We start from the raw sequence: 25,993 nt of genomic DNA, 5'->3' as shown, positions 1-25,993 counted from the left end.
ACATAACCGCAAAAGTGTGCGATTATTTTATTTTTTTCACGTCTTTTTGAGTGTGTGTGTGTGTGTGAGAGCCTCCTCTAAACTAACGCGACGCAGCAAACACACGTTTCTCTGCCATCACACTGGGCATCAATACTAGCGGGAGACTTCTCCCATGCACTCCCGCAAATAAGTAATGTTATGTGCAGCAAGGTTACATATCTACCGAGAGGGCGAGAGAGAACATCCATGATCGCTAACAGCAAGCTATGCTAATAACTAGCTAGCCGTTGGTTCAGAAACGCATGTAAACAGCCGTGTGATCAGTGAGAACGTCAGTAAAATAAGGAGAGAGCTGCAGGTGCTTATGCAGAACTAGTGCGCGATTAAGTACACAGTGGGGATGACCCGCTGTGATGAAGAATATAACGAGATTAACAAGGTTGATAGCAAAACACTGTCGCAGCTGCCAGCACTGGCAGCATCACCTCCAGGCTAGCTAACTAGCCTGTCACATGACGCCTTCATGGTCCCTCGTTAAAAGTCTGCAGATGCACGTTCTCACCTCTCTCTCTCAAGAAGCGTCACGTGAGTGTGGCGTTTAAGGCCATCTGTCGCTACAAAATAAATAAACGGGGTGTATCATTCATTAGTATTGCTGGACAGACATGTAACTAACTTTGCAACTTTGCTGAGCCATCTTCTATGTGCTGTAACACAGTGCAGTTTCTATTTGACTGGTGTTTCTTTTTTACATGTTTGGGACAGGCAAATGTCTCAAAATGTTTTATTTTTTTGTAAAGATAATTTAATTTCAAATTTTTTTTTTTTTTTTTTTTTTATATATTTTAAATTGTAACATATTTCATGTATTTTAGTCTGTGATATGTGAAACCGTGGTATTTTTGTCCAAGGTTATCATACCGTCAAAAACTCATGCCGGCACATCCCTAGATACCTCTTGTTTATTATATCGCAATTACAATCGCAATCGCAATATTGTCCACCCTAATCGCTAATCGCACCTTTTCCCCAAATCGTGCAGTACAGGGATTTATGATCACCTGAAGGACATCGCTACAAACTAGTCACCAACATTCCATCATCGCTCAACTTTGATTTTGGATGCTGTAAAACGTATAAACACAGAGGTGGTTGTGGTGATTTCACTACTATGCTATAGAAATCCTCATGAAGTACACTGCTGTTATTTACTGTCTAAAACAAGCAGCTTTAATTTTTTCAGGGTCTGGTCATCTTTATGGTCTAAAAAGTAAACGGGGAATAGAGCTCGCAACCCATTGGCAAGTGCTTTCAGTTCTCAGAAGTACAGGTAATAGTACCGTAAATTCCGGACTATAAGCCGCGGCTTTTTTCCCGTTTTTTGGCCCCTGCGGCTTATATAACGGTGCGTCTTATCTATGGATTTTTTCAGAAAAAAAAAAAAAAAATACAAATAAAATCTCTCTTTTTTAGCACTCTTTCTAACTATAAATCCACTTCTGTTTTAATTTCCTCTCTTGCCCTCTTTTCACCACACCGCGGACACTGTGTGCACTGTAAAAATAAACAACGGTGGTGTTGTGTTATGTTGTTTTGTTGAAATGTTACGGTAATACGGTAAATGGGAGCTTCCTCAAACAGCAATCTCTTTCCCGACAATCCCCTCTGTGCGTGACCACTTACATATGGTAATTACGGTAAGCAAACGGCCACTCGGCCATCAACTCCCTCCCCCGACTACCAGGAGAAAATCACAAACTTCGGCGAATTCACACAAAGGAAGATCAAGGAATATTCCATCGAACCGGAGCAGATCATAAATATGGATGAAGTGCCTTTGACGTTCGACCTGCCACTCACTCGGACTGTTAACAAGAAGCGCCCTGGAGGATTCTTTCACCAAAAAAAAGCTTTGCTCGTTCTCGACAGCATGAGAACGAGCAGTAGAAGCAACACTCTCACTTACCATGGGGAAGGTACGCAGAAATTCACACGAGCAGCTTTCAAGTTGAAAGCAGTCAATCTCGCATTAAAAGAGGGAAACCGAGCAGCCGCGCGTAACCTGGGCATCGATGAGTCAATGGTGAGGCGTTGGACGGTGCAGCAGGAGGAACTGTCTCAGCACGGAATATTATAGGAGTGTGAAAACATCCACAATCACCAACGGGTTCCAAAACGCTGGACTGCTGCGGGATGAAGAGGATGACGCAGCCACAGCTGGCGCTGAGGGCCGTCAGAGGCTTCAGAGGCTGTTCGATGCCGACAGTGACGAAGAGGAGTTCGTTGGTTTTGAGTGACAATGAAGGAGAGAGGAGAGTGGTTGACGAAGCCACCCTGAACCTGTTCGTTTCCGACACTGAAGATGAGGACTTTGGTGGTTTCAGTACGCAGGAAGAAGAGGAAGACGAGGATTAGTGACTTGACTTCTCTGGTTACAGGTTTGCTGCACATATAGCCTATTGTTGTGTGATTTTGTCTGGGGATTAGTGACCTGACTTTTGTTTTGTTTTGTTGAAATGTTAATAAATGGGAGCTTCCCCAAACAGCGATCTCTTTCCCGACATTCCTCTCTGTGCACGAACCCTTTCATATGGTAATTAAACATCAAAACACCCGCGGCTTATAGACCGGTGCGGCTTATAGAAGAAAAAAATAGTCAATTTTGGTCCCGCGGCTTATAGACCGGTGCGTCTTATAGTCCGGAATTTACGGTAATAGAGGGATGCAACGATACTGGTATTGGTATCAGGTCCGATACTGTGCTTATTTACTGTACGTGTACGGTACTCACCCGTTACTGACACGACCGCGCCTGATACCACTTTAGGTCAAGTATACTATAGAGACACTGCGTAACGCGTCATCATTCAGAAGCCACGCCCAAGACGGGGGAAAACAGAAACCGCCCCTCCAATCCTGGCGTTCTCCTATGTCACGTGCATGGTTGCGTGTTGCACAAAAAGATTGTATATACAGAAGATGAACACTCCAACTTACTTCCTTGACAGCTAGATCCACATTTTTTTCTCGCCAATTCTCAATGGCTTCCTTGTTTTGCTCAGGAGTACAAAAAAAATTTAACTGGCGATTTTTTACATTTGTTGTCTGCGCAGCCCCACCACACAACAGCTTTTAGCTATGTTTAATTCAAGGAAAATGATGCTGGTGTGTGGAAATGAACGGAGCTTTTCCCCCGTGATGGGCGTGGCCTATTTCATGCAGTGTCTCTATAATGTAGATGGGGAGGTAACAGGAGAGAGTGAAAGGTATGACCAAGTATATGCACTATATTCTCTCCTTGGGCTAATGTCTAGTCATTGAAATCATATTGAAATCACACATTTAACTCATTTTGCTGGGGACTCCCCTGGGACCCCTCGTGAAGCTGACGTTTGAGTATGTCTGTCTAGAAGTAGCCTCGACGCGAGACTCCGCCTTCATTCTTCAGACTGAGTCTCGACTTAGTAACCCCTGAGTCAACTGCAGGCATAGATGATTAAAATAGTCTCAAGCAACATACACGTTATTAATCACGATAAAACTTTACCTTACCCCCACGCACAATGTTGTTATCCAACAATAGGGCACAAGAGTATCCCAAAATATTACGTAGTTTCCAATACCGAGCCCTTATTCTCATGCCAAATGTCATGCCAAATCTCTCTAAATAGTTACTTTGACTGACTCAATTTTTTTCTAAACTTATAAAAGTGCCATATTAAGCGTTAACGGTGGTATAGAGCTCAAAGGCTCTGTCGTGATCCTGGCGCATTGATATGAACGGTGAACAGACCATTTAGCTAGGTGTACATTATCACTGTACATTATCACAAATTAATGGACACCTTGCAGCCAATCAGAATCGAGTATTCACCCAGACCATGGTATAACAGTAAATAACATTGATCTGTGTCTCAAAGTATGCTGTGTTGGGTCTTTGCATTCGAGGGAATTGGGCCTGGAAAGTCCTTGTGAAGTCCTTGAATTTGATGTTTAAGAAGGTGCGGGGAACCCTGTAAGAGTGATATGTATTTGTGCTTATGGGTAAACTGGTGAATCTAACCGGTGGTGTATGATAGAAGTTAGCTAGCCTAGCACACAAGTCAAATAACTGCATGACCTTGCTGACCTGTTCTGTGACGAGTGCTTTTTGACAAGCTTTCACTGACTTCTGACAGCTTTGTCTACAGCACATTTCCTGTCTACTGAAGAAAGAAGAAGCCAGCCAAGTAAGATGATCCAGTCTGCCATGAGGGGCCATGGACGTCCTAAAAAGATTGTACATGCTGAGGAGAAAAGTCCCCTGGTCTGTAACGGGCAGATTCACTTAGTTAAAAGGGGACCAGGGCGCCCTAAAAAGAGAAGACTCCAAACTGAAGAGGGATGTCCGCCGACAAACAAGCTAATGAAATCTACCGAGGGATATCGGTGCCCCAAAAATAATAGTTTACAAACTGAGGGAGGAGAGCACCACCTAGGCAACAACGTGATCAAGTCTGCAAAGAGGGGTCCTGGACGCCCTAAAAAGTGCACTATACAAAGTCGAGAAGAATTGGACAATGATCAGGACGTAAACGGAGATCGTGTTAACTCGACACAAATCAATGGGGAACCAGAAGACCCAGAGTTGCGTGAGATCTTCAACGGCCACGTGACAAAGTTTGGGAATTGGGAATTTGAAGGCCTGGACTCGGTCGCTAAGGAAGAGAGTGAGCCGAGCTTAAATGGATACCATGAGGAGACACCAGAGGCCAAGGCAGTGGAGAACAAGGGATACCATGAGGAGACACCAGAGGCCAAGGCAGTGGAGAACAAGGGATACCATGAGGAGACACCAGAATCTGGCGCAGTGGAAAAATATGAAGGTAAGGCACCACACGACTAATCATTTGCTAATCCTCCTCCTGCTCCAATAGTAGGGCTGTGCAATAAAATCGATACGGCAGCAATACTTTTTTCCGCAATACTGTATCGATATTTCAGAAAGATATTGTGATATATCGCCATATCGATTTTTTTGCACAGCCGTGTGTTCAGTGACACGATAAGAATGCTTTTTATTTCAGTGCATTCAACACTCAGTAGTTTTGACTCCATTTGTCCACTAATTTATCAATATAAATGAATAGTGTATATATTATTACACTACCTGGGTGGTACACAGCGAATTGCATTTTCAGTAAATGATGTCGAGTATTGCAATATATCGCAATATGTATTGTATCGCAATGTATCGTGATACAATCGTATCGTGACCCATGTATCATGATACGTATCGTATCGTGAGGTCCTTGCCAATACCCAGCCCTATCCAATAGACAGCCCAAGTGAACGTCACTTTGTGCTTTTCTCCCTGTACCAGCGTGTGAAAGAATATGAATGGTGGTGAACGGAGCGATACCTTTTTGATCCCGTTTGAATTGTGCCACAGGAGTACACACACGTCATGTTTGTCAATATAAAAGATAACTGCAAGTCAACAAAGTCACAGTTTGTGGTCAAACTGTGGCACTATAAGTTATAAATCAGAAAGCCGACGCACAACCAGTCGCGTAAGTGACGTTTCTCCCGTTGATGGTGTGACGTATATTGTGCGACATGAGGATGTAGTTGATTGACAAAACTAAACTTTACGTTTCAGTTTCAGGACAAACTGCAACTTTCTTGACATGCATAGTTATCTTTTGAATTGCCAAAATGTTACATATGTACCCCCGGGGCACAATTCAAACGGAATCAAAAAGTAACGTATCTCTCCGTTCACCACCATTCATATTTTTTTGGTACAGGGAGAAAAGCAGGAAGTGACGTTCACTTTGGCTCTATATGGATTTTTTTTGTATTTTTCTCTCTCTAGAGATTATTCATTACTCATCTAATACAGATTATTTTTAAAGCATGCAGTGTTTCTGATTTTTCAATTATTATTTTGTTGACCTCACAAACACATTGATGTCTTTTCTGCACAATGGGCCTTTTCCACAGCAGCCATTTTGTGTCTAAAAGGCAGGGTAAACACAGGTGCAACCCAAACATTAATGAGGGCCCCACCCAGCAAACACCTAAATGGATTGGAAGTTGGAAAACCTCGTTAATTAATGTATTTCAATCATGAGAGACCGGTTGGTAAGGTTTAACAAGAGACTTTATTTAGCAAGTGGCATGGCAAGTACTTTGGCGTATGACTCCATTGTAAGATGGCACTCCTCTTTAGGTGAGAGGGCGGCATCTATTTGGGCTAGAGAGAATCCCCCCCCGGGATTCTCCAGGAGTCAAGACTCGTTGGTGGTGGACTGGGGAGGTGGGTGGGGTAGAAATGATGGCTTCAGAGGATGGTTTCAGGGGGAATGAACAGCTGCGATGCCGGCTGCTGCTGTGATCCTCCAGAGTGGGGGGTGACGTAGAACCCTCGCTATATATACTAGGGAGGACTGAGGACAACTGATGTCATGACTGACGTCATGGTTAGCATGTATGGATCAGTGCAATACTAACTAATACCTTCTTGTTTTCTCAGAGACTGAAGTGAAACTGGAGTGCAAAAGTAAGTGAAGTTTGTTCGTTCCCACACCATGACCATGTTCTTACCACATACTCATATATTGGTTATTTTATATAATTGGCTATTTTATTTTTTCTCTCCCAATTAACTCATTGAGTGCCAGCCACTTTTGGAAAACGGATGCTCCCAGTGCCAGCCCTTTCAGAGCGTTTTCAGTGATTTCTCGAGGCCCACAGAATATTGTGTGATATTACTATGTAAACACCGAACACGCACAAAGAACGATGAGACTCTATTGTATCATCAGCAAAAAAAAGTTTATTGATATCATTTTCCGTTCTTTAGTTATCAGCCGGAGAAGATAGGTTGTTTTCACCAAAAACAGACGTTTCAAATTAGAAGCTGAGATAATGAGCCTTTTGTGAAATGAAGCATTTCAAGCACATCACTGACTCTGAAGCTAATATTTTCTGATGTAGTGACGTGGTGTAGTTGTGTGGTGCCCTGCGTGCCCCACCCCCCTCAACTGCAAACTCCTCCCCCCACACCAACACAGAGCTTGCATGCCAGAGCTGGGAGAAACTCACCCCCACACCAACACACAGCCTGCATGCCGGCGGAGCTGGGAGAAACTCATCCCCACACTAACACACAGCCTAACACGCACCCAGCGTCTATTTTCGGAGCGCTCCGTTTTTGTGCGCCGGCTCCCAGCGCGACACCGAAAAGCCAAACCGGACTGCTGAGAATTGTTTGGCCCTTCGGCGTCGGGTGCTGCTTTTCTGGCGGCTAATCGTGTGGAGAAACTATGCAGCAGAGACAGAGTGGCTCAGTTGTGGGAGCGGATTGACTGCTGTTCGCAGCTAACGTTAGCTCCAGCCAGAGCAATCTATACGGCTCTGGCTCCAGCACTGGTTTCCGTTTCATCACGGGGCTTCTTCTGCTGTTTTTCCTCACCTTTCTCTAATCTGGAGAGCACTGTCGCCACCTAATGGGTCCGTAAAATAGCTTGTACACCTTCAACATCCACCATATTTGTACAGGAGATGCATCAGGCTTTGATCCACGTCCCACCGTCAAAAAACGCAATTGACGTCTTTAGACGTCATTGACACTCTACGTTACTATTTGAATTGACGTCTTTAGACGTCATTGGCACTCAATGAGTTAAGATCAATGTATGTAGAAAAGGTAACCACTGCGCTCAGACAGGTGCGTAGTCCAATATAGAAATGTCACAAATAAATGAAAAGATGGGGACCGCACTCAAGGAATATCGTTTTTAAAAGAAAAAGAAAATTAAAAACGATATTCCTTGAGTGCGGTCCCCATCTTTTCATTTATTTAAGATCAATGTATACCATGTATGTTAATTTGTCCACTATTCCTCTTTCTAGCCCCGCCTTTGCCGGAGACACCTGATTTCCACACTTGTCCATACTGCAGTACCTTGTTCACTGAGCCTAACTTCCTGCAGCTGCATGTGAAGTATAATCACCGCGAGGAGTACAATGACACAGTGAGAAGAATCTCCTCCAGGCACCAGTCCTCAGAGGACTCCACAGTATACAGTTGTCCTCAGTGTAGTAACACTTTCCATTCTTTGATGGAGCTAACGATCCATAAGAACCTTCACAGTGAATATCCCCAAATTAAAGCTACCAAAGAGGGACCAGGGCGCCCTAAAAAGATAACCGTACAAACTGAGGAGAGAGTCCCCCTGACAAACAAGGTAATGGAATCTACCAAAAGGGGACCAGGGCGCCCTAAAAAGAAAACACTACAAACTAAGGAGGGGGTTCCCCTGACAACCAAGGTAATGGAATCTACCAAAAGGGGACCAGGGTACCCTAAAAAGAAAACACTACAAACTAAGGAGGGGGTCCCCCTGACAAACAAGGTAATGGAATCTACCAAAAGGGGACCAGGGCACCCTAAAAAGAAAACACTACAAACTAAGGAGGGGGTTCCCCTGACAACCAAGGTAATGGAATCTACCAAAATGGGACCAGGGCACCATAAAAACAAAACACTACAAACTGAGGAGGGAGATCCCCTGACAACCAATGTAATGGAATCTACCCAAAGGGGACCAGGGCACCCTAAAAAGAAAACACTACAAACTAAGGAGGGGGTTCCCCTGACAACCAAGGTAATGGAATCTACCAAAAGGGGACCAGGGCGCCCTAAAAAGAAAACTCTACAAACTGAGGAGGGGGTTCCCCTGACAACCAAGGTAATGGAATCTACCCAAAGGGGACCAGGGCGCCCTAAAAAGAAAACACTAGAAAATGAGGAGGGGGTTCCCCTGACAACCAAGGTAATGGAATCTACAAAAAGGGGACCAGGGCACCCTAAAAAGAAAATACTACAAACTGAGGAGGGGGTTCCCCTGACAACCAAGGTAATGGAATCTACCAAAAGGGGACCAGGGCGCCCTAAAAAGAAAACACTACAAACTAAAGAGGGGGTTCCCCTGACAACCAAGGTAATGGAATCTACCCAAAGGGGACCAGGGCACCATAAAAAGAAAACACTACAAACTAAAGAGGGGGTTCCCCTGACAACCAAGGTAATGGAATCTACCCAAAGGGGACCAGGGCACCCTAAAAAGAAAACACTACAAACTGAGGAGGGGGTTGCCCTGACAAACAAGGTAATGGAATCTACCCAAAGGGGACCAGGGCACCCTAAAAAGAAAACACTACAAACCGAGGAGGGAGTCCCCCTGACAACCAAGGTAATGGAATCTACCAAAAGGGGACCAGGGCACCCTAAAAAGAAAACACTACAAACTAAGGAGGGGGTTCCCCTGACAACCAAGGTAATGGAATCTACCCAAAGGGGACCAGGGCACCCTAAAAAGAAAACACTAGAAACTAAGGAGGGGGTTCCCCTGACAACCAAGGTAATGGAATCTACCAAAAGGGGACCAGGGCGCCCTAAAAAGAAAACACTAGAAACTGAGGAGGGAGTCCCCCTGACACACAAGAGATATGCCAAAAGAGAACCTTGGCGCCACAAAACTGAGGGGGAGCTCCGCCTAGTCAACAACATGATCCAATCTGCAAAGAGGAGACGAGGACGCCCTAAAAAGTGCACTGAGGAGACACCAGAGAATGGGGCAGTGGACAACAATGGACACCATGAGGAGACACGTGAGGCCAGTGCAGTGGAAAACAATGGAGGTAAGGCACCACACAACTAATCTTTTGTTAATCCTCCTGTTCCAATAGGTTTTTTTTTGCTGTTTTTTCTCTTTAGATTATTCATTACTTATCTATACCGATTTTTTTTAAAGGTCCCAATTCGTGCAGCTGTAACCTCTTAAAAACGTGTGTCTCTGGTCCATAAAACATGATTCTGGATTAATTTGTCGAAAATATAGCAACCCTGTTCGTTCTGACGGAGTTCTCACTTACTCATCTCGTCGCTTCCCAAGAATGGTCTGTTTCTATAATATATTCAGAACTAACAGTTCCCATTGGCCAATCAGATTAGCGTCCGTGGACCACCACGCTAGGTTGTGTCTACAACTAACGTTAGCAACGAGCTATCGCTAACTTAACGGTTGCTATGCTAAAGAGGACATCTCAAAATGCCTAGACTTACCGAATGCACCTCCGCAGTTGCTGGATCGCGTACAGTTGGCGTCGCTCCAGCTAGAAGTGTTAATTTTGTGGCTATAGACAAAATGGTGCAGGTAGCTTGTGTGAGAGAGACCGCGCGCAGTATGCTTAAGGAGCCGAGTGACATCACATTAACCCGTCTGGGGGAACATAGTGTAAGGGGCGTGGCTTGAAGGAGACTGCAGGGGGAAGCTGGATAGGGACAAATCCAACTCTGGCAGTTCTGAGGTTGTGACCACTCATTACAGGGAGGGATGACAGCAGTATATATGCATTTACAAGTAAAAACAGCTTTTGCACGGAATGGGACCTTTAAGCAATTGGTGATTCTGACACAGACAGAGCAATGTTTGCCCCACCCACTGCTGCGCAGAACGCTTGTTTATTCAAAGTTTATTAATATTGAGCGTGTCCAAATTGCACCACATCCGATACTGCACATCCTTGGGTCCCCAGGAATACACACCGGCAAGTGTGAAGTACAACCAACCGTTCTCAGTTATGCGAAGGACACACAGACAGACAGACAGATTCATTGCCATATTTGGTGCTAGAGTACACCCACTAAGTATGCCTCATGTTCCAGGATATCAACAGTAGACCACACCATGAATATGTACATCAAAGTATGAAACATGTTATTTATTGAAAAAGTTTAAATTAAAGTTAGGTTTTTATTTTAGGAACACATCGTGTTTCTCTCTCGATGTCAGATGGAGACTGGTTGAACCAACATTTTTGCCTGTTCTTGATTATGGTGATGTGTTGTACATGAATGCATCAGTTTATTGAGGCCATTTACACCTGGCGCTAAAATGCGTTTTCTGTGATCAGATTGCAATCAGATTGTATTTTATCACTTCAGCCTGATTCCATTTAACCTGGCGTTAACATGCATTTTCTGATTGCAATCAGATTGCAGAAATGGTTGTCCTCTCAATCCGCATAAAGTTGCTGTATCCAGATTGAGAGGACACATTGCATTTACACCTGTGTTCAATGTGTACACAATGCATCCCTGACCACCCCCGGAGGTGGTTTGGCCGATCAGATTGCAATCCTTCTTCGATGCGTTTTGGGGGTGTTTACACCTGGCATTTCAAGTGATAAAACACAATCTGATTGCAATCTGATCACAGAAACCACATGTTAGCGCCAGGTGTAAATGGCCTCATTGTCTTCATATGTTGGATACTGTGTATCATGGAGCTTTGAGGTTCATTACAAACTGTAGAGCCCTCACTCATTTTAGGTAGACTCCCTGAGTGTTTATATGTCTTTCTGTCCCCAAAAACATGCCACTTATGGGTTACGGTCTCAGGACACTTATGATGACTAAGGCTAAAGCTCGGACTGAGTTGGGCAAGAAGGCCTTTATGTTTTCTTAATGTTTTAATTGATAATATGATTGTATTTCCCCCGGCACTCTTGTTGTATTGCACTATGAGCTTGACTGTGTTGATGTGAGTTTTATTTGGTCTAAAACTATATGTACTGCTGCCATTCTTTGCCAGCTCGTTCTCGTAAAAGAGATTTTAATCTCAATGGGACAAACCTGGTTAAATAAAGGTTCAATACAATAAAATAAATATTTCCTGGTGCCATTAGATGGCGCTATGACTATAACTGAATATTGGCATGCAGATGTCTTCAGGCCGGGACTCTCATCCAACATGTGAAGTTTGGGGCAGATTTGACCCTGTACAGCCGAGTTACAAACCACTTCTTGTGTTGCCAGTAGGTGGCGCTATGATTGTGTGCGTGTCCAAATTGCACGAAATTCGACACTCCGCTTTGTCAGGGGCCCATAAACACACTCGGCAACTTTGAAGTAGATCGCACGAACTCAAGATATGCAAAGGGACAAACAAGACATACTCCCAAACACACAGACGACCCTGCGTTTATTAGGGAGATAGATACATAGATTGATTGAATTTTGAATAAATTGTGTAATATTATTTTGTTGACCTCACAAAGAGGTCTTTTTTGCACACTTTGTTGTTCTGTTCAAACACTAAATAACTATATGAAATGTAACATGGCCACATGGGCCAGCCCAGGATTCAGAATAGACAAGATGTTTGAATGCACTGTAAAATGCTGCTTGATGGGTAACACATGTGCCAACTGCTTTCCATTTTTCCATTTGATTTAGCTAAACACTGGTAGGCTAATAAGCAATTCCATATTTAGATTGAATTACTGCTGAAACTAGGGATGTCACGATACTAGAATTTCTACTTCGATACCGATACCCGGGAAAATATCGATACTCGATACCATTTTCGATACCACGCGACTGGATGACAACAACACATCAAGAGGCTTAAAAAATAAACAACGACAGATGGACGGACAGATGCACGCTTCTCCATCATCTAGGCCTGATAAAACTCATTAAAAACTTTGACCTGACACAGCAGATACCCCTGCTCTAGTCATCAGCCTATCAGAACACAGCAGATTACACCTGCTCTAGTCATCAGCCTATCATAACACAGCAGATTACACCTGCTCTAGTCATCAGCCTATCAGAACACAGCAGATTACACCTGCTCTAGTCATCAGCCTATCATAACACAGCAGATTACACCTGATCTAGTCATCAGCCTATCAGAATACTTTGAATTCGTTGAAGCAAAAGATATCCACCAATGACAGGGAGGAAGAAATCAGTGGTATGCTTGATTTTTCATTTAAGAGAAAGCACTGCTGATATTGATACAGTTGCAAATTAATATTCTATCCGTTTAAATTTTTTAGTATTGATACTTATCGATACTATCGATACCTGTTGCAAATGAGTATTGTATCCGTTTCAAATTTTTAGTATTGACTTTTATCGATACTATCGATACTTTTGACAACCCTAGCTGAAACAAGTGGCCAGTTTAGAGTCTATAAGCATTGGACCATGGCTCCAGGCTATATAGGCATGTGCTGAGGCACTATAGGTCAGCAGCAGACTGAGATTAGGTAAATTAACATTTTCCAACTGTGTAAACAAACAAACAAAATACTCTTATCTGCCTCAATGCACTGCCTTGTAGCACCAATGTCCTGTTGGACCAGATATGTTGCTTGGGGGGGATAACCACAACAATGTAACCATTTACACTATTATCACTAGATATGAATTAGGTAAATGCATGGTAAATACACTCAAATAATATTACAGCTGTAAGTAGGTCAATATTTGTCAGGTGTGTCAGTGTCAGGTGTAGGATGTTACATGTAACAACCTGGATTTCATGACATCATTCCAAGAGAATTGGAATGGAATTCAAAGAATAGTCTAGCACTGAACGTTTATATTAGCAATAGCCCACATTTTATTCGATCTTTTATTGTTCCCTTTTAATTTTCCATTTCAGTTTTCTATTTAATTGCATTTTTAAAATGCCATTTAATATTTTACATTTCTTTTTACATACAGTTTTTCTATTTCTGTTTCCATTTGCCACATTTTATTTTGTTTGGCAAAATGAAATCATCCTGGTGTGAGAGTTAAAGAAAAAAAAATCAAGCAGATTACATTTGGATTCTGACAACGACTAAACTTTAGGTTTTATGTTTTATAAACATAAAACTGAATTATCAATTCCATTTTTAGTAAGTATTTACAAAGTAAAATGTATTTTGGCTTGGCTGGTCAGTGCATGTAGCCTACAATGGACAGCAATTATATAATACCTATGTTCAGCAAAGGCAGATATCATAGCAGAGCTTCATATGAGTAATTCACATTAGGTCTACATGCACTGGATCACTTGGCATCAGAACTTGAAATTAACAAAAGATTCTGAAACACACCCACTGTCAAATTTGAGTGGATAATCAACAGGGATGAGATTGTAAAAAATAAAATCATAATAATATAAATATTTCTAAGCTACATTTCTTGTAAGTTTTCTTTAGAAGCCGAATGGAAGCTAAGTACCGGTAATCATTCAGATATTGTTAGGGCTATGGTCACAATAGAAATGAATCGAGAGGGGCAAATTAAAACAAAAACAAGATTTGTTATGAACAACTTATTTTTTTTTATCTTTTCTAATCTAAACATCATGAAGGAGGCTATAAAAAATGTGGTGCTCCTTCTGACAGAGCAAATTATGTAACCTCTAGTTTCAAGGATAATTTTCTCAAATACTTTCGTAGATTCTTGCAGGTCTCTGTAAATTTGGTTCTACAGCATGAGATTAATCTCTGTGAATGGCTTATGGCTACCATGTATGGATCTGTGGATGGATACTAACTAACACCTTGTTTTTTCAGAGACTCAAGTCAAAGTGAAACTGGAGTTTGAAAGTAAGTGATGTTTGTTCCCACAGCATGACCATGTTCTTACCACGCACATACTCCATCATTGGTTCTTTTCAATTAAGATCAATTGTATACCATGCATCGATGTTAATTTGTGCACTATTCCCCTCTCTAGCCATGCAGGAGACACTGGAGTCGCACCCTTGTCCGTACTGCACTACCTCCTTCACTGAGTCGCGCTTCCTGGAGCAGCATCTCAAGTATAAGCACCACGAGGAGTACCTCGACACAGTGAGAAGAAACGCCTCCAGTCACCGGTCCTCGCTGGACTCCAGAAAATACAGGTGTCCTCAGTGCAGTAGCGCTTTCCATTCTTCCATGCAGCTGGCGATCCACAAACACCGGGTCCATCCCTCCGCTCCGCCCAAGAAGCGCTACACGTGTCCGGTCTGCGCGCGCAGCTTCGACTACCTGGCGAATGTCAAGAATCACTGCCGGAGTTGGCACAACATGTCTGTCCACACCCACAGGGGACATCTCCGATGCTCCGACTGCAGGCGGAGCTTCATTAAGTCCTGGGGACAGGGACCCCACGACTGCATCGGCAGGAAAACCAAAACCAGGTTCGCTCACCCGGAATATACAAAGCCCTTGTCCCTGGTGATAGGCGTCGCTTGCGAAAAGTGCGGCAAGACGATGAAAAACCCTCAAAGTCTGCGTAGGCACATGCGTACGCATACCGGCGAGAAGCCCCACGCCTGCGACGAGTGCGGCTCGGCCTTTGCGGACAGCAGTTCCCTCCGTAAACACAAGAACGTGCACTCGCGCGAAAAGCCGCACGAGTGCGACCTGTGCGAGAAGAAATTCTCCGAGGCGGCGATCCTGCGTAAACACATGATCGTGCATACGGGCGAGAAACCATACTCCTGCTCAGAGTGCGACTACAAGTGCGGCTACAAGCAGTCTTTACTCAAACACAAACGGACCCATTTCCCCACGGGCGAGAGCTTCGATTGTCCGGAGTGTGGCAAGAGCTTCAGCAGTAAGGACAACGTGAAATATCACATGAGGATCCACAACAAGAAGCACCAGTGTAGTTTCTGCGGCCACAAGTGCGCCAGCTGGCAGGTGCTGAAGGTGCACATGCGCCGGCACACGGGAGAGAGGCCGTACCACTGCAAGGTGTGCGACAACCGCTTCAAGCGTCTGAGCCACCTGTATAACCACCAGCGCACGCACACCGGCGAGAAACCGTACAAATGCGACCAGTGCGAGGGGAGCTTCACGCAGTCCGGGGATCTTGCCAAGCACAAGAGGATCCACACGGGGGAGAGACCGTACGTGTGCACCGTGTGCACCAAGGGATTCATCTGTAAAGGATCGCTGACCTCGCACATGGTGATCCACTCCGACGCGCGTCCGTACAAATGTGACGTGTGCGCGAAAACCTTTCGCCACAAGACGGGCTACAAATCTCACAAGAAGAACCATTTAGGGAAGAGGCCGTACGCGTGCCCTTACTGTGACGGCCGCTTCAAACGCAATGAACATTTGAAGATTCATTTTGGCAGATGTTTGATAAGAAAATCGTTAGACATACAGGGATCTGAATGATTGATATACCAATGGCTGTACTCTATGACTGATAGAGAGAGATCTGATTAATTCTGTCTTAAACACACTTTATTGGCTTACTGACAACAATGAAACATGATTGTGGACATTCACGTTTGTTATTTAAAAGGAGACATGGTGGCTCCAATTACAGCTGTAGGCAACTTTTGTATTTTTGTTTTGTTAATGAATGAATTTTGTTTATGAATCCAGTTGAACCTATACTGGACACAGCGGTCAGTTGATAGCACGTTATTGTGCAGATGAAGAGGTTAAGACGTTAATATCTTACTGTGCAGGTTAAGGCCCACAAAAATAGCCCCCCCCCCCCCCCCCGTTTCTTTGGGGTCCACGCGCTATGCCGACCACCCGCAGTGCTGACCGCCCGCAATGCTGACGTTAGGTTTACATGTGGGGGGTGGGAGAGGTTAGGGTTAGGGTCTGGGGAAGGTTAGGTTTAGGCATGGGGGGTGGCAGAGGTTAGGGTCTGGGGGAGGTTAGGTTTAGGCATGGGGGGTGGGAGAGGTTAGGTTTAGGCGTGGGGGGTGGGAGAGGTTAGGGTTTGGGGGAGGTTAGGTTTAGGCATGGGGGGTGGGAGAGGTTAGGTTTAGGCGGGGGGGGGGTGGGAGAGGTTAGGTTGAGGGTTAGGGTCTGGGGGAGGTTAGGTTTAGGCATGGGGGGTGGGAGAGGTTAGGTTTAGGCGGGGGGGTGGGAGAGGTTAGGTTGAGGGTTAGGGTCTGGGGGAGGTTAGGTTTAGGCATGGGGGGTGGGAGAGGTTAGCTCCAGCCGGTCCACCGACACGCTGCACGCCGCCTCGCTCAGCACTGCGGGCTGTCGGCCACTGTTTCTTTTTAGCCCCTTGTGAATGAGGAGATACTTGGCCATACGTTAGAACTATGAGGAGACTTTATCTGGCAGTTGTAACATGTCTTTTTTTTTTCAAATGCAGTTGTACTAGCATCCTACTCTACCTCCTTTATGGTGTTTGTTGTTTCATATTTTAATAACATACTAGCATATAGCATATGAAAAAGATTGTACTGTTTTAATTGTTGATTTCTTGAAGAGTTTTCATCATTTCTATGGGGTTTCTTTAGATAGTAAAAAAAAGTGATGGTGGGGGGAAATGGTTTAAGTTGGCAGAATAAATCTAACCTAAGGCATGACATTTCTATGATCCATTGCTATAACCAATTTAGTTTTGGAAAATTGGGTTATGACAAGAAAAATATATCAATATAAGGATGTAAGTGCACAGGAGTGTGTGTATATACTGCATATGAGCGCTACAGGGCAATGCCAGATACATTTGCAAAAGGATTCAATGACACATGAGAGGAGCTGACAGGTCTGTTAAGCAGGGAACATGCAAGATAGGTTTAGTTTAATGGCACATGTAAAAAATTCTATAATGCAAAAAAGAGTACGAAAAATGCAGGTGAGATAAAAATAAAACAGGCTTAGAAAACCATCTTGCAAAGGAAAGACAAAAAATATCAAGATGACAAAAAACAACTTACTATAAGGAGGAAAACTATTTCTAAAATAAAATTAACCAAAAACAAAATATAAATAAAATGTCAATATATCAGATAACCTTTGAAAAAAGAAATGTCCTGGTGTATAATTTTATGTACGTGTTTCTATCCTGCATTTTAACTTGTTTTTGGACCAGGGCGTTATGTTCTTGATGTAGTAAAGGCAGTCGTCGGAGGGCAAACCTTGCTCTCACACATTCATTTACACCCAGGATATGCATCACCAGGACAGGGCCCCCAAACAAGCCTGTCTGGGTCCATTCAGTTTGAATTGCTCTATTATTTTTTATGTCCGCGATTACGAGGACAGAGCGGTTACTACGACTCCTGCACACAGATAACAAAGATGTATTTAGGGGTAAATAATATTGAGTCTACCTTTGTTTAAAGCTGGAATCAATACTTCTTAAAGCGTGTCCATTTTTCATTTAGGCCGCGTCATGTCTGCTGCGGAGGAGGGCCAGAGAGAGATGAATGGGGTGGATCCTCTAATTCCCCCTGTTGCAGTTATCATAATTGTTGAACAACCGCGGGTTTTTAAAGATCGGGTCTTGAGGAGAGGCAGGCCACACAAAGAAAGTTAATAGATTTGGAAAATTGAGATGGATTGCACAGCAGCCGTTTTTTGGAATGATCCATTGGCTTGGCAGGCAGATGGACAAATATGATGAGGAAGGGAGGAGGGGACGAGGACGAGCACAGCGCTCCAAACACACGGCCAGCAGAGAACGCATCCTGACAGATAAAGGTGTTATTGTTTAGCCCTTTAGCGTTTTACACTCTCGTCGTCTGGTCGGGTGATCGCCGGATATGTCACAGTTTGAGGCCTGCATCCGTTTTAAATGCAGATGGGTCGGCCGGTGGATGCTCCCTGAAAGGCCCGGTAATGAAACGGCGGTAGTTCCTCTCTTGAGGCACCAGGGGGAAACGGATAGCTGCGGAAAAGGATGCTTCGGGGAATATAGGCAAGATCAGGAAATCCGTCTCTCTCCCTCTCTGAAGTTCCACACCATTCGTTAGAGCCACGGTCTGGAGGAATAGGCCTGTGTGGTCAGTGTTGCACGCCGAGATTGAGAACATAAGAGTCCTTTTTTTCCCACTCTAAAGGAGCATCATACATTCTCCATCAGAAATATTTGACGGTGTTGTTCCAGCTGATGGTACTCCCTGTGCAGCACCCCTGACCCCGTCATTTGTCTGGTGCAGGTAGCTTTTAGAACCTCTAAAGGATATATATACAATATATATATATATATACACAACACCACGTGATGATACAGTATCTCCAGATGGGCCTGTGTGTTTCCATCCGTTTTCATATCGCTCATTGTTTTCACATTTGATGCATCCAGGCCTTTTTCTCTGCTCCTCAGAAATCTTTCCCGTGTCCAATTTTCCCTAATATTCAGATGATTGTTGGCATGATGCTTTCCTTCCCTCCTTTCACTATTCTATTCTTTTCCTCCCCTGCTCCTATTTCCCCCTGATTCTCCCCCCGACTCCCCGTACCCTCCTCAGATGTATTTGTGACATTCTGCCACATGGTATGAATGTCTAAAAAATGACATTATGTTTCATCAGCCGCAGATATAGATACACTACGATGGCTGTTGAGTCTACTGCAAATCATCAACAAATCGAAACATAAAACCTTACATTTATTTAGCCTCCCCTGTCCCAAAAAGCCAAATGGCAAAAAGCATTTTCAATCTGACCCCCGCCTTGACAGACAGTTGGTAGTCTTTTAGGTTGCAGTCTTGAGAATTGAATTACCCCCATATTGGATCTTATAAAAGTCCAGTTGGGGGGGGGGGGGGGGTTTATTTTTGCGATGTAATTTGAGCTATCCAATTTTCCTTGTATTTACTGTCTATATTTTTGTCAATTTGGCAGAGGAACACACTGTGTGCGTCGGCGCTGGGTGTCATCGGTGTCGTCGCGCTACGGCGGTTTTGGCGTCGGCTGGCCTTTGGAGGTCAGTGTGTGGGAAGAGATGGTGGCTCTGCAGGGGCTTTGGGGCGGCTCTCGGCCCGTCCCTTTGGGCTCCTTCTCATTCATGAAGGGGTCACCACACGGGTCAAAACACCCCGTTTCACTCCCCGCAACACACTGGTGTGTGTGGGCGTTAGATGAAACTGGGTATTTTGTGGGCCTTTTTGGTAAGCTGCAGCTGGTAGCGGCAGCTTCTCTCTCCCTCTCAAGTCCAAAATGTGCCTAAAAGCATGGCTTTCACAAAGGAAGGGGAAAGAAAACGCCATTAAATTGCGTTGCATCGAGTGTTAAGAGTGGGCTGCATAAAGGGATGAAAAATACCCTGTTTATGCCCTATTAGTATGACTGCATTGACAGGCAGTGTTGGGGGTAACTCATTACAAAAGTAACATATTACATGTAATATATGACTTTTACCAGTAACTCGGTAATATAACTGATAGCTTATTGGATTTCAGTAATATTATACCAGTTTGTCAAGTAACTCAAGTTACAAATTGAGTTACATTTTATTAAATCAAAGCACAAAAAGATACAATCATTTCCTAATCAAACTATGTTTTTATGCAAATAACCACTATAGATGACAATAACAAAGGAAAAGAGTAACATTTAGAATTTTGGATTGTTTACACTGACTTCAAGGCGGTTGACATTATTTTTCGGGATGGTTCCGGGGCGGCGATGTCATTCTGCTGCTGCTGTTGTTTTGGTAAAAGTAATGCAAAAGTAGTGAAATAAGTAATGAGTTACTCTACACAGAAACTACATTGTAAAGTAACTTATTACTTTCAAATAAAAGTAACTAGTCATATGTAGTATATTACATTTTTAAAGTAACTTGCCCAACACTGGTTAAGAGTGGGGCTGCATAAAGGGATGAAAAATACCCTGTTTATGCCCTATTAGTATGACTGCATTGACAGGCAGTGTTGGGCAAGTTACTTTCAAAATTTAATATATTTTAATATATCTTTAAAATAGACAGTTTGATTAGGAAATGATTGTATCTTTTTTTAAATATGTGCCTTGATTTAAAAAAATAAAAAATAAAAAAAATCAATTTGTAACTTGAGTTACTTGACAAAGTAACTGGTATAATATTACTGAAATCCTATAAGTAATAAGTTATATTACTGAGTTACTGCTAAAAGTAATATATTACATGTAATATGTTACTTTTGTAATGAGTTACCCCCAACACTGTTGACAGGTGGGTATCAAGAAGTCCTTACTTGTCTCTCTCCCACCTCTAATTCTAAAAATGTTGATAAGCTGTGCCGGGTCCGGGCCAAAGTGTTAGGCGGTGAGCCGGCGCTGGTGTGGCGCTGCTAACTGCCGGAGTGGATCTCTTGACCGCGGCCTCCCTCCCTCCTCCTCTCATTCCACTGTAACCTTTTGCTCTCTCTCTCTGTCTGTTTAGCAGAGGGATAGAGATGTGCAGGGCGAGGGGAGAATGACAGTGTGCGCTCCCCTGCTCAGTAAATATGAACTGCACCCAGCAGACAGACTCATTCATCACAGTGGAAAAGAGGGGGAGAGGGGAGGGAGGGAAAAAGAAAGAGAGGGAGGGGGGGAGGAATAGGAAACAAATGGAGAGAGGATGAAAGAAAGGAAAGTGTTCTGGGTGAAACGAGTGGGAGAGCGGGAGAACAGGCTGAAGACGTGGAGAGAGGCTGAGATGATTGAAGGATGAATGGAGGATGGTGGACGTGCATGGGGAGGAGACACCTCAGGCGTGGCGGAGCTGATGAAATATCGGAGGACATTTTATATCTCATCACCAACAGTGGTCCCTTTGTTATGTCTCATTAGAGGTATAGTGTGTTGTAAGCATCACATGGTGAGAGCAGTGGTATGGTGTCTTCGCTCGCCTGCGGTCAGGAAGCGCAGAGCTCCACTCTTGACTTGTTGCACCTCGCGTTGACCATGAGCATACGACTACACGTCCGTGCCGATGTGGAGAAGGTCACGTTGCCTCACTGCACCGGAGCGCGTATTTTCTTCTCGTACATCCGAGTTTGCGTAACCAATCAAATCAGTTTTTAAGCTCTTGGGCAAAAGAGGTGGGTCAAAGAGGAGCTGGACCTTCAAATTGTGTTATGAGAGAACATGATCTACTTCACAGCCGTTGTGTTGTTCCAGCTGCTCTCGTATCAACTCGCACACAAACATGTTCTGGCCTCATGTTACACATTTGCAGTGTTGGGGGTAACTCATTACAAAAGTAACATATTACATGTAATATATTACTTTTAGCAGTAACTCAGTAATATAACTTATTACCAATAGGATTTCAGTATTATTATACCAGTTACTTTGTCAAGTAAGACAAGTTACAAATTGAGTATTTTTTTTAATCAAAGCATTTGATATATTTAAATAAAGATACAATAATTTCCTAATCAAATTGTGTTTTTATGCAAATAACCACTATAGATGACAATAACAAAGGAAAAGGCTAACATTTAGAGTTTTGAAGTCGGTTTACACTGACTTCAAGACGGTTTAAATTCTTTTTTGGGATGTTCCTGGGCGGCGATGTCATTCTGCTACTGCTGTTATTTTGGTGAAAGTAATGCAAACGTAGTGTAATAAGTAATTAGTTACTCTACACAGATAGTAATATTGTAAAGTAACTTGTAACTCAAATGAAAGTAACTAGTAATATGTTGTATATTACATTTTGAAAGTAATTTGCCCAACCCTGCAAATTTGTGATGTTTGTTTTCTTGTTTTTATATCTCTGTGTCCATTGTTGCTCTCTAACGTAAGGCACATGCTGAGAAAAGAAATATAATCCTGCACGCTATCTATACTTGCATAATACTTGATTGTGATGTTTTGGTCAGGCAGAGATGTTTGCCTGATGAAGGTCATATGATGGTAACATCGCAATAAAGTATGATGCAGGTGCAGACAGTGTGATTTCTTTTATTATTTTACTATTGGATGAAACATTTCAAATGCATCCATGCCAAATGCAAGTGGGGGGGGGGGGGTATTTGATGAAAATCCCAGAGTCCTTTGCCCTGTCCCTGTCCATGTCCTCAATTTCCAACAACTTCCCCCTTTTCACTCCCACCAAAACCACCACCACCACCTCCATTTATCTTTTATTTATTTATTTATTTCAGGGACAGTGCAACATTAATGAACATTTGCATGTAAATGTTCCGGATTGTAGCTTTAGCTAATTTCCATCCGTAGTCCCTCGACAGGTAGAGGTAAGATACAAAAAGTTTAAAAGGAAGAAGAAATAGAAAAATTAGTGCATACATAGGGCAACTGACAGGGATACGATGTAAGTGACATATACATACATATGGGGTAAAGAGGAGAGAAGACCTACATATACATGAAGGAGGCATTTAACTTTCCAATTCAGGTGTGCACATAACAGATTTCCAATTCAGGTGTGCACATAACAGATTTCCAATTCAGGTATGCAATACAAATAAAGCAAAAACAGGAGACATTAGGGACATCCACCAATCCACTTTTTTCACTTCCGATCCGATTCCGATACCTGAATTTGGATATCTGCCGATACCGATATTTTTCTTGAATATACAGTATAGGCAAAGATTTGGCCAATTAAAGTTTTTTTTTTAAATATACCTTGCAAAAAGCAGACAAAATTAAGAAAATATACAAGGCAAAGAAGGATACTATTATAGATTATTATACAAATTATGGCCAGCTGTGCGCTGGAATTGCAAATATATATATATATATATATATATATATATTTATTTTTTCAATTCCGATCCGATCCGTGAATTAGTGCCATATCGTCACCCGATACCGATATTGGATCGGATCGGCCCCATCCCTACTTTCAGGGTTATACATATACAAAAAACAACACATGAAACAAAAGGGTTTAGATGTGGTGGCAGTTTTGGAGTCTTTTCCCACAGAAAAGACAGGAGAGATGGAATATGATGTGTGACAGATGCCTGATTTCGACTTTCTGTCAGTGAGATTAATATTGACACAGTGTGTTTCTTACCGGGGGGCTTGTTGACTGTGTGTGTGTTGGTCTTTGATTTCATTATCCTCTGCTCAGCCACTTTTTTCTTTAAGAATCAGACAATAACAGATGTGGCGACTAAAATGGAGACAGTAGATATTGGAGGGGCTGAGTGAACAAGTCATATTGCTTTGGTGGAGTTGGCCATCAGTCTAAGTATAAACCCCCTGAGGGTCCCCAAAGCGCAGAGACCTATCCATTTGCTCAGCCACCTTACCTCAGCAGTGTCACAGGGAGCAAGCTACGGTACACAGAGTGTGTCATAGTAATTGCTGTTCAATCATTGCTAACTTTATTTCTTGATGTGAAATGCAGAGGTGATGTCCTGTGTGGTTTATGCTCGGGAGTGAGGAGGAAACATGAGGAGGATCATTCAGGATTCAACCTTCAGCCAAGACTTCCTCATTGCTCATGGTGTGGTATGATCCTTCTCTTTCCCTGCTTCTCCATGACCGTTCATGGACGGCTGGAGTCTACCCAACCCTGGGTAGAAATTTACATTATTGGCAAACTTTTACAGGGTAATTACTGTGCATATACATAGAAATCCTCAGAAAGTAACGGGTCATTTCGAATGTATAATTTCTAAATGCTGCTCATTTCTGGTAATAATGAGTATGTGTGGCACTTTATTTGGATATGGATAGTCCTACAGAGAGTTTACAGACTATTTGTAACATTTCAACTGTTTCACTTTTGCCTGTAGATGTTTAACAGATTCTGTTTTGTGTTCCCATTCCACACACACCTGATTCTCATCACCTGGAGCTACTAAATGGAGCTACTAAGAATAGGTATGTTCATGAATTGTCACATACTCTATCTAGATAATCTGTTAAACATCTACAGACAAAATCAAAACAGTTGAATTGTTGAATGTCAACTAATAATACAGTTCAAATGGTACACTGTAGCTGTGTCCCAATTCAGGGGCTGCAGTCCACCAAGGCTAGATTTGAAGACCGATTGCGTCATTGCGCGCGACCTAGGCTGTCTCCCCTGACTGGTCCGCGGAGGACAGACCTCTGTAGGCCGCGGCCGACGAAGGCCGTGGCCGCTGAATTGGGACACAGCTATACTCTCTTATAGTCGCCTCTGTGTTAGTGAGTATATATAACAGTACTACATTAATGTAGTAAGTTGTGCATTCATGAATATTACACAGATTTAACTCTGTAGATACTTTATTCCTCAGTTCAGTAAGGTGATGATGAGGTAGTTTGGTAACGCTTTAGAATACAGCCCACAAATAAGCATGTAACTAGAGGGTAACAAGATCTGTACTTATAGGCTAATTACGGGGTACCACACTGTACTTATAGTGTAAGTACGGGGTACAAGGAGTGAATTCAGACTGTAACTACACGTAACAAGATCTGTACTTATAGTATAATTACGGGGTACCACACTGTACTTATAGTGTAACTACGGGGTACAAGGAGTGAATTTAGACTGTAACTAGAGGGTAACAAGATCTTTCATTTCATTTTATTTATTGAGTTTAAAATGACAGGGACAGTGCACATTAATAAACATTTCTGTAAATGCGCCAGTTTAGCCAGCTTGGCTAATTTTCAACCGTAGTCCCTCCCTGGGCAGTAAGATGGCAGATACTGCTAAAACAAAAAGTACATTCAAACAGGAACAGCAGTACTGTACCTAGTGCAACATCACATACAATCACATAAAATACATATACAATAATACATAAAAACAACAAACAAAGCATGTCATATTACATGGTATGGTCACACACTTGATTGTCTCTCAACCAAGATTTTAAAACCAGACTTCTGTACTTATAGTATAACTACGGGGTACCACACTGTAGTTAAAGTATAACTACAGGGTACAAGGAGTGAATTTAGACTTTAACTAGAGGGTAACAAGATCTATACTTATAGTATAACTATGGGGTACCACACTAGTTATCTACAGTGTGGTACCCCATAGTTATACTATAAGTACAGATCTTGTTACCCTCTAGTTACATGCTTATTTGCGGGCTGTATTCTAAAGCGTTACCGGTAGTTTACATCCACAGTGTTTGTTAGGCCTATATGGAAATCAAACTTCATTCATCACCGATATGAACAATTCACAAGTGGCTTTATGACTCCGGGCCAAAAGCTCAGCGGCCTCTGCCGTCAACGTGTGAGAACGGAGAACTTTCTGACGGCTATCGAAAACATTTCTGGAGCGGATACACAGAGATGGATTCTTACAGCTTCCTGATTTTGTAATTTCAAAGCATAGGCTTTGCTGTTAGTGGGAGAATAAAATCAATAGGCCTCTCTGGAGACATGGGGTATAGGCCTATAGTCTTATGATATGAGAGAGGCTCCAAAACAGGAAATCTAGCTGGAAGAGAAGGAAATCAGGAGGAGCAAAGCAACTTCAGCAAATAGAAAGCAAAGCAGGAGAGATAATG

General features: G+C 43.0%; 1 protein-coding gene and 1 long non-coding RNA gene across 2 annotated transcripts; both read left to right on the top strand.

Annotated features, from left to right (window-relative positions):
• The first annotated feature begins 4,655 nt into the window (after positions 1-4,655).
• Positions 4,656-8,018, top strand: LOC310798754. Its single transcript, XR_014553785.1, has 3 exons — positions 4,656-4,847; positions 6,500-6,526; positions 7,882-8,018. It is a non-coding gene; the product is annotated as an uncharacterized lncRNA (long non-coding RNA).
• A 105-nt stretch (positions 8,019-8,123) lies between these two features.
• Positions 8,124-16,368, top strand: LOC310798619 (uncharacterized protein). The gene is made up of 3 exons (XM_083661162.1): positions 8,124-9,672; positions 14,395-14,427; positions 14,558-16,368. The coding sequence occupies exons 1-3, from the start codon at positions 8,220-8,222 to the stop codon at positions 15,994-15,996; spliced, it is 2,925 nt and encodes a 974-aa protein (XP_083517288.1). The 5' UTR covers positions 8,124-8,219; the 3' UTR covers positions 15,997-16,368.
• Positions 16,369-25,993: the final 9,625 nt, after the last annotated feature.

This window comes from Poromitra crassiceps (assembly GCF_964638095.1).
Source record: "Poromitra crassiceps genome assembly, chromosome: 26".
NCBI lineage: Eukaryota > Metazoa > Chordata > Actinopteri > Beryciformes > Melamphaidae > Poromitra > Poromitra crassiceps.
The sequence above is the reverse complement of the archived record's forward strand: the minus strand, read 5'-3'. Positions and strand labels throughout refer to the sequence as shown.